The sequence below is a fragment of the Nymphalis io genome, chromosome 1 (genome assembly GCF_905147045.1).
Source record: "Nymphalis io chromosome 1, ilAglIoxx1.1, whole genome shotgun sequence".
NCBI lineage: Eukaryota > Metazoa > Arthropoda > Insecta > Lepidoptera > Nymphalidae > Nymphalis > Nymphalis io.
In genome coordinates, this window is record NC_065888.1 from 9,889,854 (window position 1) to 9,902,208 (window position 12,355).

At 29.4% G+C, this 12,355-nt stretch overlaps 4 protein-coding genes across 5 annotated transcripts; 3 read left to right on the forward strand and 1 right to left on the reverse strand.

The window, feature by feature from the left end:
• The first annotated feature begins 102 nt into the window (after window positions 1-102).
• On the forward strand, window positions 103-1,089 carry LOC126768907 (39S ribosomal protein L53, mitochondrial). Its single transcript, XM_050487369.1, has 3 exons — window positions 103-326; window positions 496-623; window positions 701-1,089. The coding sequence occupies exons 1-3, from the start codon at window positions 181-183 to the stop codon at window positions 859-861; spliced, it is 435 nt and encodes a 144-aa protein (XP_050343326.1). The 5' UTR covers window positions 103-180; the 3' UTR covers window positions 862-1,089.
• Window positions 867-1,089, forward strand: LOC126769208 (uncharacterized). Its single transcript, XM_050487873.1, has one exon. The coding sequence runs from the start codon at window positions 867-869 to the stop codon at window positions 1,044-1,046; it is 180 nt and encodes a 59-aa protein (XP_050343830.1). The 3' UTR covers window positions 1,047-1,089.
• Window positions 1,090-3,020: 1,931 nt separating this feature from the next.
• On the reverse strand, window positions 3,021-9,178 carry LOC126777859 (eukaryotic translation initiation factor 3 subunit E). Its single transcript, XM_050501488.1, has 8 exons — window positions 8,979-9,178; window positions 8,697-8,813; window positions 8,307-8,474; window positions 8,065-8,187; window positions 4,740-5,116; window positions 4,470-4,664; window positions 4,100-4,334; window positions 3,021-3,169 (listed from the first exon to the last, which is right to left on the reverse strand). The coding sequence occupies exons 1-8, from the start codon at window positions 9,087-9,089 to the stop codon at window positions 3,143-3,145; spliced, it is 1,353 nt and encodes a 450-aa protein (XP_050357445.1). The 5' UTR covers window positions 9,090-9,178; the 3' UTR covers window positions 3,021-3,142.
• On the forward strand, window positions 5,768-7,358 carry LOC126780624 (zinc finger protein 107-like). Of its 2 annotated transcripts, XM_050505527.1 has the most exons (3): window positions 5,768-6,877; window positions 6,967-7,147; window positions 7,286-7,358. In XM_050505527.1, the coding sequence occupies exons 1-3, from the start codon at window positions 5,811-5,813 to the stop codon at window positions 7,310-7,312; spliced, it is 1,275 nt and encodes a 424-aa protein (XP_050361484.1). In that variant the 5' UTR covers window positions 5,768-5,810; the 3' UTR covers window positions 7,313-7,358. The 2 variants fall into 2 exon arrangements, with proteins under 2 accessions (XP_050361484.1, XP_050361568.1); XM_050505611.1 differs by lacking the exon at window positions 7,286-7,358 and having other exon boundaries at window positions 6,975-7,102.
• Window positions 9,179-12,355: the final 3,177 nt, after the last annotated feature.

Genomic DNA, 12,355 nt, shown 5'->3' on the forward strand with positions numbered 1-12,355 from the left:
CAACATATTACTACTTTACAAGTAAACTTTAAGTAAAAAGATAATTACATATTTCTTGATAACAAAATATGGTGTTGGCTGTATATTAATTATCAAAATAGATTAAAAAGTAGGCATTGCTTATGGTAATTGGTAAGATATTTTTTCCCAATCTTTCCCATTTTCCAGAAGAAAAATAATATGTCTATCCCGTATAGTGGCACGATACGACGTTCTGGAGGTGTAGTATCAGCAATTGGAAAACAGTTACGGGGAGTTAATCTTAAAGCAGCAAAGCGAATAACTGTTAAATTTGATCCATTCGGTGAAAATGTTACACACACAAGGTAACTAAGCTGTCTTATTAATTTAGATAGAAAAATCAATAACACACAACAATGGCATTTTCTCACGTTACGAATGATTGATAATTATAATACTGTATTTTTTACCATGGTCTATGTGCTTACAAAGTAAATCTAAAGTCCTAAACACCAGTTATTGTGCTTTTTTCAGGAACTTTTTACATTATTTAAGCTCACCAAAAATCATTTTAACAAATCCCAATTGTTCTCTTAAAACGGAGATTGTCTGTGATCGAAGTGAACCTACAATTGATATAGCTCTAGTACCTTCCATAGCTGGTAAGGAAACAATTTACACTTGGTTTTAAAAAATAATTTTTTATACTACATTGGTCTTATATACTTGTTCTTTTCAGAAACTGCTAAACTTAACAAAGTAACTTTTAAATCAGCTAATTTAACTTGTTTGGAATTACTACAATTATTAAATAAACACATATCATCATTAGCACCAGAAGATCAAATATCAAATACTGTACAAACAAAATTAGAGAAAAAAAAAGGTAAAAAGAAGTGATCAAAATGACAAAATCAACCAAAGGAAACCTTCACGTGGTGGAAGAGATTTACAACCAAATACCAGCATTTACTGATGTTTTCTCTGAAGACACTTTCTATATTTTTGTTGCAATATTTGTTTCTTGCACCATTATGGTTGCTTTTGTTTTATCTAGATTTGTAACTATAAAGCCTGTAGAGTAATGTAGTTTTATCAAAATTATTAAAATGTAATATTAAATGTGAATATACATGTTTTTTACTTTTATAACACTAATTAGTGCCAAATTTAAGAGAAAAACATAATTCTGAAATGACTAGTTTACAGTAATTATTTCCTTCTAATTGATATTTTTTAATTTATTTATCAGTGAAATAAACAGTAAATATTACATGCGTTAAAATACTGACTGTTTTAAACATAAACCAATCAAGTTTCTTCTTAAAATAAATTGATATATAACAAGAAATATGGAATTTTACATAAATAATAAGTAGTAAAATTTACAAAATAAGTAAGATACAAGGCATTAAACAGTGAAGTCAAATAATTTTCAAATTAACAAAACCAGACAAATTTCTTTTTCAATGTTATCAACAACAAGAATAAAAATGGAGTTAAAAAAACAGACTATTAAAATAATTTATGAGTTAGTTTTCATATCATTTGTATTCAATTATCTAATAAGGCAGTTATTTTAAACAAACTGCTATAGCCGAGGTACTAAATATGTTAAAAAAATTTGACTACAGTAATAATTATTTTTATTGTATGGGTTCCAGACTAAGCCATATTCCGACAAGGAGCGAACAAAGTAATTATGTAATTTTCAAATTTAGAAAAAAAAATTTAGCAAAAACATAGAAATTGGTTAAATGGTTGTAGGATCTTTTAAATTAAAATTGTATGTTTGCAAATATAAATTTATGATTTTACATGATGTATTTCATGAAATCTTTATAAGTCATTACTAAAATGACAAATAATAATTGAGTGATGATCACAAACTGCAGGAGGCAGAGGTGGTTAAATTTTTAAGGGCTTTTTTAAGTCGAAGATCACTTATGAAAACATTTTTGTTATTTTTATCTATGTTATGCCCAGAAATAGACATCTGATTAAAAAAAACTCCCATTCGTAGTAAAATTTTGTAAGGTTTGTTTTTTCTTTTGTGGAGATGTGGCTTAGATTTAGAGCTTAATTCACCACGCGGCCCCATATGGATTGGTGGATTAATCACATATGTGGCTGATTTTTGGATAAAAATCAGCCACATATGTGATACTCGCATATTTCCACAATATTTTTTCCTTCACCGCCGAGCACGAGATGAGTTTATAAAAGTTAATGGATGCTTGCTCGGATTGGAGCAAACACTCTTCGTTTAACATTCTTGGGAATTTTTTTTTTTTAACCCAATGGTTACTCAAATGACCATTCGTGTATCTCGGCTCTTTTTAGTACTCATTTTTTAATTAGTTTCTTTGATCATTTATAGTGTAAATAAATACTAGTTAAGCAGAGTTTAATCAGTTTTTTTCTCATTTTTGAATATTCGTAATAACTATTTCTTACATTGAGTTTTTTTTTAATCTACCTAAGATTATATGATCATTTATAAGTAAGATTTTTATTCATTATTAAAATTGTTTACTCTCTCGAGTAGGGAATAAACCACCCATTCGCTTCGAGATGGCTGTTACCTCTTATCGCGTTTCCTCACACCACGCCCTGCTTAGTACGGACTGTTTACTACAGTTTCTATTGTCTATCTAGACAGGTACCATTCGTAACTATCTCAATAACTTTTTTTCTCTCAATTCAAATCTCTCAAAAAAAAAACTCAAAATTTTACTTTATGCTATTTATTATTTTTTAAATGAATCATTATTATTCTTCTACTAAGATTAATAAAGTGTGTTACCGTACAATGAAACTTATTAACATTTAACACACAATTTTAAATACATTTTATACGATTATGAAATATTTACGGTAAGAAATACATTTTTGTTTTGGTCAATCAATAGTTGTGCCTATGACGTTAATTTGTAACGATGACATTCTCAAAATGATCAGGCAGTATAATTATGTTAAGATTTATAATGACAAAATTAAAGAAACCCAATGTATACATAAATGTAGGTTAGCAAAACAATACCAGGAATTAAAAAAAATACTATTCAATCTAAAAGGAAGGACAAAGTAAAGTATTCTATTATTTTCATAATATATTTATTAAAATGTTTGATTTACAAAAGATGAAGATACTCTGTTACAAACAATTTGACGTGGTTTGTTAGAATTCTTGTGCGCCCCAACGTATCTGAAAAACAGGTTATTAATTAATTAATAACAAAATAATCGGGTTCAACTCGGGCTAGTAACAACACGTACAATATTCATTTGTATTTATAAATCATCTCGTGCTTGGCAAAATACATGTGAAGAGTGAAATTCTGCCAACAATAAACAGTGGCACATCATACTTTAAGCTCCAAAATGATTCCATAGGTATGGGGCAGACTTTATGAGACAACGCTATGCGCACCTTTACCACAGATCTTAAACTAAAAATCTTAAACTAAAAGAATCCAATGGAAGATTTTGTATTGATCCTTAGTGTAAAATATTTTAATATTCTAGTGGTTTGTATCCAACATTTATATTTTTAATATTATATCAGATAATAAACAACCTTTTTATAAAGTAAGACCTTGAAGAAACGCATTAAAAAAAGAATAATAGCAACGCCGCCTAGGAATTAATAACATTCCACGACTATAGCCCAAGGAATCGAACCTGCGACTTTTACATCGCTAGACGGTAAACCATTGCGCTATTGACGATTATTAAACAAAATTTTATAACAATTTCCTAAGTAATGTACCACGTAGAGAAGTGTAGGCCAGATCACGCCAGTCATATTTTTTTTTTATAGAATAGGAAGGCGGACGAGCATATGGGCCACCTGATGGTAAGTGGTCTCCAACGCCCATAGACATTGGCATTGTAAGAAATGTTAACCATCGCTTACATCACCAATGCGCCACAAACCTTGGGAACTAAGATGTTATGTCCCTTGTACCTGTAATTACACTGGCTCACTCACCCTTCAAACTGGAACACAACAATACCAAGTACTGCTGTTTTGCGGTAAAATATCTGATGAATGGGTGGTACCTACCCAGACGAGCTTGCACAAAGCAACACATTAATTATATAACTTAAATTTTACAATATATAATCGACTCACATCTTGATTACGAGTTTTTTGTTTCCGCTCTACCAAAGACGTCAGAGCTTCCGATCGTACCGCTAAAGAGTCTATTCTTTCAACGAGTTGCTGATAAGGCGACAGAGGTTGAGCTCCCATTACAACGTGACCCAATTTAGAATCTATTTTAGCATCCAAACGAGCATTACGAATTAGGTTGACGATCCAACATTCAGCTTCGTCGGGTTGCATATTAAGATTTTCTGCCAACATTCTGAAAGTGTCGAGTAAAAAAAAATTATAGGATTTCTGTACAAATAAAATGATCCATGAAATTAGAATGGCATGTACAGTCAAACTAGTTTTATTTATTTATTAATTTATAATTATTATACAAATATTAACGTACCCAATACTTATCACTTGGTGAATACGACAGAAGGTTTCGAATATCATTAGACGTGCATTTTCAACAAACTCGTCCAAGCATGCAATTAAGAAGAAGTCTGTCAACAGAACCGCTTGGCATTGGTTCAATTTCCTTCGCGCCGCCTCAAAGTCGAAGTTAACGTATAGGTGTTCAATGAATTCAGTTATTGGGTCTCTGTAAATTAAATAGTTTTAGTATGTATCTTAACTAAGAATAATAAAGCAATTATTAGACAATCTACTTTTATACCTGTATGTATAGGCTTCTTGTTGAATGACTTTGACAAGATCTTTGAGCGCATTTCGTCGAGAACGGTTAATAATGACAGCAGTAGCCAGGTATCGGAGGATATGGGGACACATTGTCTGGATCGCGTTCAAATACAATGGTTTGTAGAAAAACATCTCGATGATTAGGTCGCGGCCTTTGACATGGTTGAAGAACACGAAGAGAGACCAATGGATGAGCCATGTGCGCTGCTGAAGTGCCTGCATGTTGTTGGCAGTAGCGCCCGCGGCACCATTGTCGATGAATTCACGCAACTTTGTTAAATCATCGAGGGCTGCGTCCCAATTTTGAACAAGAATTTCACTTGCTAGTTTACCCCAGAGAACGGAGAGATAATTCTATAAAAATAAAGATACAATAGAATAGAATTATAGAATAGTAGAATTCGCGTGTCGTTTACATAGAAAGGTCTATATGTTAATGTCGAAAAGAAAATCTCAATGGTTTAGCAAAAAATTTGGTTCAACTAAAGAATAAAAGTTAAAAGCGCGACTAACAGACGACAAGATAATTTATATAACTTAATATTGATACTTGTAGAACACGAATTTTAAGTTCACGTTTAAAAGAGACCTTTTATGACATACATATAAATATTTAAGGTGATTAATTGCATCGAAAGTACCAAAAGCATTCTGAGATTTCTTACTTTTATTAGATGATTCGTTTTTTAGTTCTGGTTATATTAAAGAGAAAATATAATTTAAATTATTGAAATAACTCGTTTCGAGATTAGATAAAAAAGGTCTATGTACTTAACACCACATAATAAAATAAATAGTATTACGGTAATATTATTTAGTTTATTATTTAAAGTCACATCACATATATGTCGTTTATATCCGCCTTTAACGATAGCGAAGATGTTTTAAATTATATTTAATATCTATATTAATTGAAAAATACGAACAAATATATTTGTAACATGCTCGTTGAAGAATTATCTATTATCTAAAGGAAATGAACATTAAAACCTCGTCGTGATGCAAAGAAAAAAATACTGACATTTTGTATTTTCTGTCACTTATTAAGATGTCAGCTAAATTAATCGTTCGTAGATTTGAAACAGAGGATAAGTTTCAAACATTGCAAATAATTATTGAAGAAAATGACCAAATTAAGATCGACACATGGCGTGAAGGCCGACATAATTTTAAAAGGAACGAAAAAGATAAGCCACGATTAACTGTGAAAGTAGTTGCCGAAGAGAATTCAAGTAATATAGATCTCGATTCATGCGCAGAGAAAATTGAGAAAACCGGAAAATACCTAAATAATTTACAAGTGCAGCTTAAAATTCAACACTTGTCTGCAGAAACAAATAATGATTTAAAACATGAAACAAAGAACATAATTTTCAACCGTAATAGTGAAATATCAACAAAACATTATAGGGAAGTTGAAACGGAAGAAAACGTGCAAAAAGTTTCAGCAGAAACATATTGTTACAATAACAAAGATATTAGTCGCTTAATGAGTCCGCTCGAATACAGTCTCGAAAAAGTCAAAGAAAACAACGCTCGGATAATGGAAAATATTCACATGCTCAATAGAACCTTAAATTACACGAAAAAGAAGGAGATTTTGGGTATAATTAATCCGAAACCATTACGCTCATATCCTTGTGAGGAGTGTGGAAAATGCTTCGTATACGAAACTGGTCTTTGGAGACATTATTCTGTTCGACATGGAAGCTTAGACAAGCATCAACGTTGGCAGTTCGTTTGGACTTGTACGGAGTGTTTCCAGGTGTGGCCGCGACAGGACTTGGCCCTAAAGCACGCGAATCAGTGCTGTAAATCAGATAACACAGACTGTGTTCGAGAGATAAAAACGTCTTCACTATTACAGTGCGAGTTTTGTGAAAAAGTTTTTACAAGTATTCCTAGATTACTGAGACATCTTAAGATGCATACTGTTATAAAAAATTACGAATGCAATGCATGTAATATTGCATTTTCGTGTTACAAAATGGCAGAACAACATTGGCTAATATGCTTATGGTTGAAAATGTATTACCAATTTTCTTTGCCGAAACTACTCCTTTGTAATGCTTGCGATCGAAAGTTTAGGAATTATGATCAGTTATACAACCATAGGTAAGAATGAAAAAATAAGTCCTGTCATATATTGTCGCTCTTTGCATTTCAATTATTTTGTTTAATATAAATAATATATTCTTTTAAAGGTACAAAGTAGGTCATTTTATACCAAAATCATCTGATAATGGTGAGAATAACTGTGTATTTATGCCTTCACTTGTCTTTCAATGTGAGATTTGTGGACAATGGTTTAATGCCATATCACAAATTCAAGATCATAGAAACCAGTACCATCCTCATTTCAACAGTGGAATTCTATATAATACTGTAAGTTTCTATTTTATTAAAATGACTGCAATTAGAGTACAGCATTGTAAGAATTAAACAAAAACAGTTTACTTAAGTACTTTTATAAATATTTACTTTTATGCACTATTTATAATTTAATCTCTTATTTCCTTCCAGGAAGTACCGATAACATCAGAGACTTGAAATAAGAAAATACTTGTGCCATTACATTTAGCTTATAATGACAATAAAGGATAATGTTAATATTATATTAGTTTTATTATAATTTTCCTGCTTTTTGACTCCCTGACTAGATGTAATGCAATATATAAAAAAAGAAACTTTACAAAATATTTAAAAACTGGCTTCAAAGATTTTCCTGTGAATCTTAATGTTCCAAACTAATTAAATAGATAAGGGACCACCATACTGATCTCAATGCAAAAAGAAGCATCAAAATTGGTTAGCAAAAAGATATGTGCAAACATTCAAAATATAAAATAAATATATATATACAGACAAATTGAGAACATCCCCTTTTGAAGTTGCTTAATAAAATAAATAATGACTATCAATCTCATATCCACAAACACTAGAATTAAATTAGTCAATTTTATTTAATCTTTAAAAATCTTTTTTCACAAATGTCTATGCAATATTCTTAAAATTAATAAGGTGTTTATTGTTATGATAGTTTGTGACATGTTTTTTTTTAAATGTCTAGTTACTTGGTAGCTATCCAGAAAATAAACTAATGTTTAAACACACACTTTGCAGATATGAAAGTTTTGTCCTAGGAAGTTATTTGAGAGTAGAACCCACCATATTAAAACAGCTATTGGGGCAATAACGAATATTCAATCTTTAATCACCATCATCAACTACTTTACAAAATTGTCTTTTAAAAAACCTTATATTATTATGCTACTATGTAAAAATATATATGCTATACAAACCTTATCTGTTGGGGCCATCACTAGCTGACAGAAGTAAAGATATGATGCAGATTCAACATAATTACCACACTCATAGCGGTATTTTGCCAAACGATACATACTATCAATCATCTCAATTTTAAACTGTAAAATTAAAACATTTAAGAAGTATAAAGAACACAGCAATTGTATTGTAAATAGTATTCATCACCTTAAAACTCGATAATATTTAAAATTATATTTATGATTTTATTGAGATATACCTCAAATTCTTTGTTGGTAGTTAAATAATTTATAAGAGTTTTTGGATCTCTCATGGTTTCAACTGTTTTCATAACATCATCACGTTGCATCAATTTAAGGACTGGTTCAACGGCATCCTGGAGTTCTTGTAGTTGTGACAATACTACTGCTCTCCTGCTTTTAATTTCCTGAAAAATAATACATTATATTAGTATTTTTTAAGAAAATCTTTAAGAACAAAGGCCAGATAAGATAAAGTAGTTTTCTAGTATCAATAACTTAGCAGGCACTTGGTATGGTTAAATATATATACAAATTAAAGTACTTATGTGTTTATAATATTAATATTTATTAGGTTTTCTGAATGTTTTAACTATATACAATAATGGCATATAACTTAACTGACTTACCTCAGGTGTGTCTTCATCTGGGTAGAGCATGCTTCTAATATCAATAACATAATCAATCATGTTTGTCTTACTTAATATCTCCAATTTAGCTTGCAATAGTTCGGACTGATCATATGTCTGGAAAGTTAATCATGTAAGTTGCAATTATTTTAAAGTATCAATATTGTTTGTATATAAAATTAATATTTGATTTGCAATTATGTTCTAGTATTCTATTAAATGTTTTATTACAATTATGTGCATTTTCCAAAAATCAAAAAAACTTAGAAATTGTAATGTTACCTCTTTAGCTGCTAAAAATTCTAACAATGGAAACACAAGATGCCTATCCAAATATTGTCCAATTTTAAAAGTCAAATCAAACTTCGAATAACTCATGGTTACAGTAATCATTGATATACTTTCCAAAAATTTAATAACCAATACACTCGTGTTCAAACTAATGACAGCTTACAAGTCACAACCCCACAACTACAGCCATAATTGACCATTCTGTTACTATAATATAGATAATACAAATAAAATAGACAATACATATAAATTCACTGTAGGTTTTAAATAGATTAGATTCATATTTTAAAAATAGAAAAATTATAAATTGCTTCTAACCGTAAATAATTGATAATAATGATTAATTTTAAAAATACGATTTTAAGAATATTTTTGCAGATATTCCAATTTCGTCTAAATTTACTCGTACTATTTATATTTACTAAATTAACGTATTACGTTACTGAAAATCAATTTTAATGAATGTAAAAAGTGCTTCAAATAATATATGCATCTGTTAAAGATATAATAAGTTCTTCCAAATTGTTACATGTTAATAAAAAGGCCGATTTTGTAGAGGATCTCTGTTATCAATTCAATAAAGACATGGACAAAATGTAATCAGATTAACATAATGATTAGCGATTACGGTTATAATGTATAATCATCGATCAATTGACATGATTGCATTTGCACCTTATTTTATTATCATGTTTAAAAAGTAAATTTTAATATATTTGACATAACGCTAAATAATAATATTTAAATAATTATAAAAGCGTAGGTGAACAATTTCAAAATAAACTGCACCCTTCTGTAAAAAAATATTTTATTTGTAATGTTGTTTTTTATTAAAAACTTTACCATAATGTATCAGGAAATATAGTTTATTATAGAAAAAAATAAGAAGTAACGCGAAATCCAAGGTATTTTATCTTAAAAAATATGAAACTAAGAAGCCTTTTTTAAATTTAACTAAGCTAGTAATCCGTATTATCACTTGATAAATCAAAGAAAATAGCCGTGGCTTCAAGGATTTACACAAAATAAGTGTGTTTTATTCAGTTTTGTGATTTGCTTTTAACTTTGTTATTTTTTAATTTTACTCCGTAAATATAATATTTTACTTGATGTGACTAGCTTTTTCAAAAAGTAATATATTTACTGGATACATAATTATGGCCGCACGGATTTAAATCGTAAAAACTTGTAGATTCCATAGATTTAACTTCATGGTTTTGAAGAGACACAGTGACAAAATAGAAGTCTTAAAAGAAAAGGTTGTATTCACATGATTTCAAAATTGCCTAAATGTGTACCTACTATGATACATATATATGTATACATTTTACACATTTTGCTTTCCGATCTAGAAACGTAACATTAAATATATGGCATATAATGCCAGTTGATCATTTTTTTACACTTTTATTTTATTTTCCAAGTTTTTGTCCGCCCGTTTTTGTTTGAGTTTTAGAATTGTAGCTGTAGCCTGATAAATTCGAAGCATCGGGCCTCAATACTACTGTAATAATACCTACTATTTCACATCAAAAAACACATTATTTTAATGATAATGATTAAGAAATTAAAAAGTTTGATCTTATTTTCTGATACACATATTATCTATATTGATAACAATTTGTAACAGTATACATTTATTTGGTAAGTCGGGTGCAATATGAACTAAGCTTTATGCATTCCGACCTGCTGTTCCGTTAAATGTGACCGTAGTCACAAAATGAAGGTCACATAATACTAACTTCTTGTAGTTTTAAATTGTTTAACAATTACCTATCCTACTTAGGATTATTAACTTTTGATATCAAATATTACAAATATTTTGCAACACGTCAACAATAACAATTATTAAATAAAAGTGATTTATAATAGTAAAACTTGGTCACATACCTGAGGAACAAAATTTAAACACAGAATATTTCAACACTGCGTCCGCGTTGGCCATAAGTTAATTTGAATATTAAAGCAAAATAGCGTCTCTCGATGAAGAATGATATATGTGCTGCCATTTCGTATCGAATTGTTCCTTATTTAGAAGATTTTTTGCAAAAAATAGCGGTCACCATACTGAATGTTCCGGTTAGCTCAAATTTTCGGTTTTATTTTAAATAGAACATAAATAAAAATAAATATTTTTGATACCTTTAACTCTTAAATTAGACTTTTAAGAATTCAAATTATATTTCCTAATCCTTCACATACATGAAATTATTGGAATTATCAAGATAATCTGACACGAGTTGGGAAGGGGACAAGTAAATTCGATGGTCTTAAATATTTTAAAATCTTTGTAAAATTTATATTTAGTAAAGTAAAGTACAAATCGAGAATTTATATATAATTTTAAAAATATCTTTTTTTCACTTAAATCAATATATTCTGCTAGACGTCATTCATCATGAAAAAATAATTAAACAAAGGTACAAATTTTTTTGAAATTGCTCAGGTACTCTTACCAAATACACACTTACAATTAGACTTACCTAATAAGTGAAAAATTACATTTTTTAACATATGAACAACATATATAAAAAACGAAAAAAAATCAATGATAGTATTGCTTCTTATCGGTAAACAATTTTTTTTTATCGCCACCTGTAATATGCCGCTCCTGCCAAATGGACCCGTTATGGAACGCACCCTCTGAATGCAACGCTACTGGTCCTACTGACCGATTTCGGCCGCGATGGTCAATCTTAAAAGAGACTTAACGTGCTTTCCGAGACAGAGTAGTAGAGAGTATACACAACTTTTAAACTCCGAACTGCTACTGTGATTTTTTCGACAAACCAACGCAAATAGTTTTTTATTAGCCCGATCTTGGGATTGAACTCAGGACCAAAAAAAACATATTTTCAATTATAAAAATCGACAAGTATGTAAAAGTCATGTAAAAAAGAATAAAAACTAAAAAATGAAAAACAAAAATAAATCAATGTGTCGGAAAACAAGAAAAGAAAATAATTGCCCTTGGCTAAAGCTAATATTTAGCTTAGAATAACAAATTATTGTTGTGTTTGTGAGAACTTAATATTATTGTAATTTTTCTAATAATTTGATTATAAGAATACAATTATACAAGTTATCTTGTTTTGTTAAATTTCCTCAGTCCATAAAAAACGGAAAGAAATCCTTAAGTGCAGTTGATTTAGGACAAGTCCAAAACTTAATTTTTTCAATTGTAGGCTTCGATAACTTCGTTCTTATTAGTGATCGAAGATTATAGGTGTTAAAATATTATTGTAGGTTTTATTTTTTATACCAAAATAAAAAGTTTAGTTTGTACTATAACGATGGTATTTTCATTTTTAAACGCCGTGTGCTTTCTTTTCAAAAATATATTTATGCTTATTTTTCTCATTGCTCAA

Coding starts and splice junctions, on each gene's coding strand:
- LOC126780624 (XM_050505527.1), top strand. CDS start 5,811: ATGTCAGCTAAATTAATCGTTCGTAGATTTGAAACAGAGGATAAGTTT. Junction 6,878..6,966: donor GATCAGTTATACAACCATAG/GTAAGAATGAAA, acceptor ATTCTTTTAAAG/GTACAAAGTAGGTCATTTTA. Junction 7,148..7,285: donor GTGGAATTCTATATAATACT/GTAAGTTTCTAT, acceptor ATTTCCTTCCAG/GAAGTACCGATAACATCAGA.
- LOC126777859 (XM_050501488.1), bottom strand. CDS start 9,089: ATGATTACTGTAACCATGAGTTATTCGAAGTTTGATTTGACTTTTAAA. Junction 8,814..8,978: donor AATTTTTAGCAGCTAAAGAG/GTAACATTACAA, acceptor TTAACTTTCCAG/ACATATGATCAGTCCGAACT. Junction 5,117..8,064: donor TGATGGCCCCAACAGATAAG/GTTTGTATAGCA, acceptor TTATTTTTATAG/AATTATCTCTCCGTTCTCTG.
- LOC126769208 (XM_050487873.1), top strand. CDS start 867: ATGACAAAATCAACCAAAGGAAACCTTCACGTGGTGGAAGAGATTTAC.
- LOC126768907 (XM_050487369.1), top strand. CDS start 181: ATGTCTATCCCGTATAGTGGCACGATACGACGTTCTGGAGGTGTAGTA. Junction 327..495: donor GAAAATGTTACACACACAAG/GTAACTAAGCTG, acceptor TGCTTTTTTCAG/GAACTTTTTACATTATTTAA. Junction 624..700: donor TCTAGTACCTTCCATAGCTG/GTAAGGAAACAA, acceptor TGTTCTTTTCAG/AAACTGCTAAACTTAACAAA.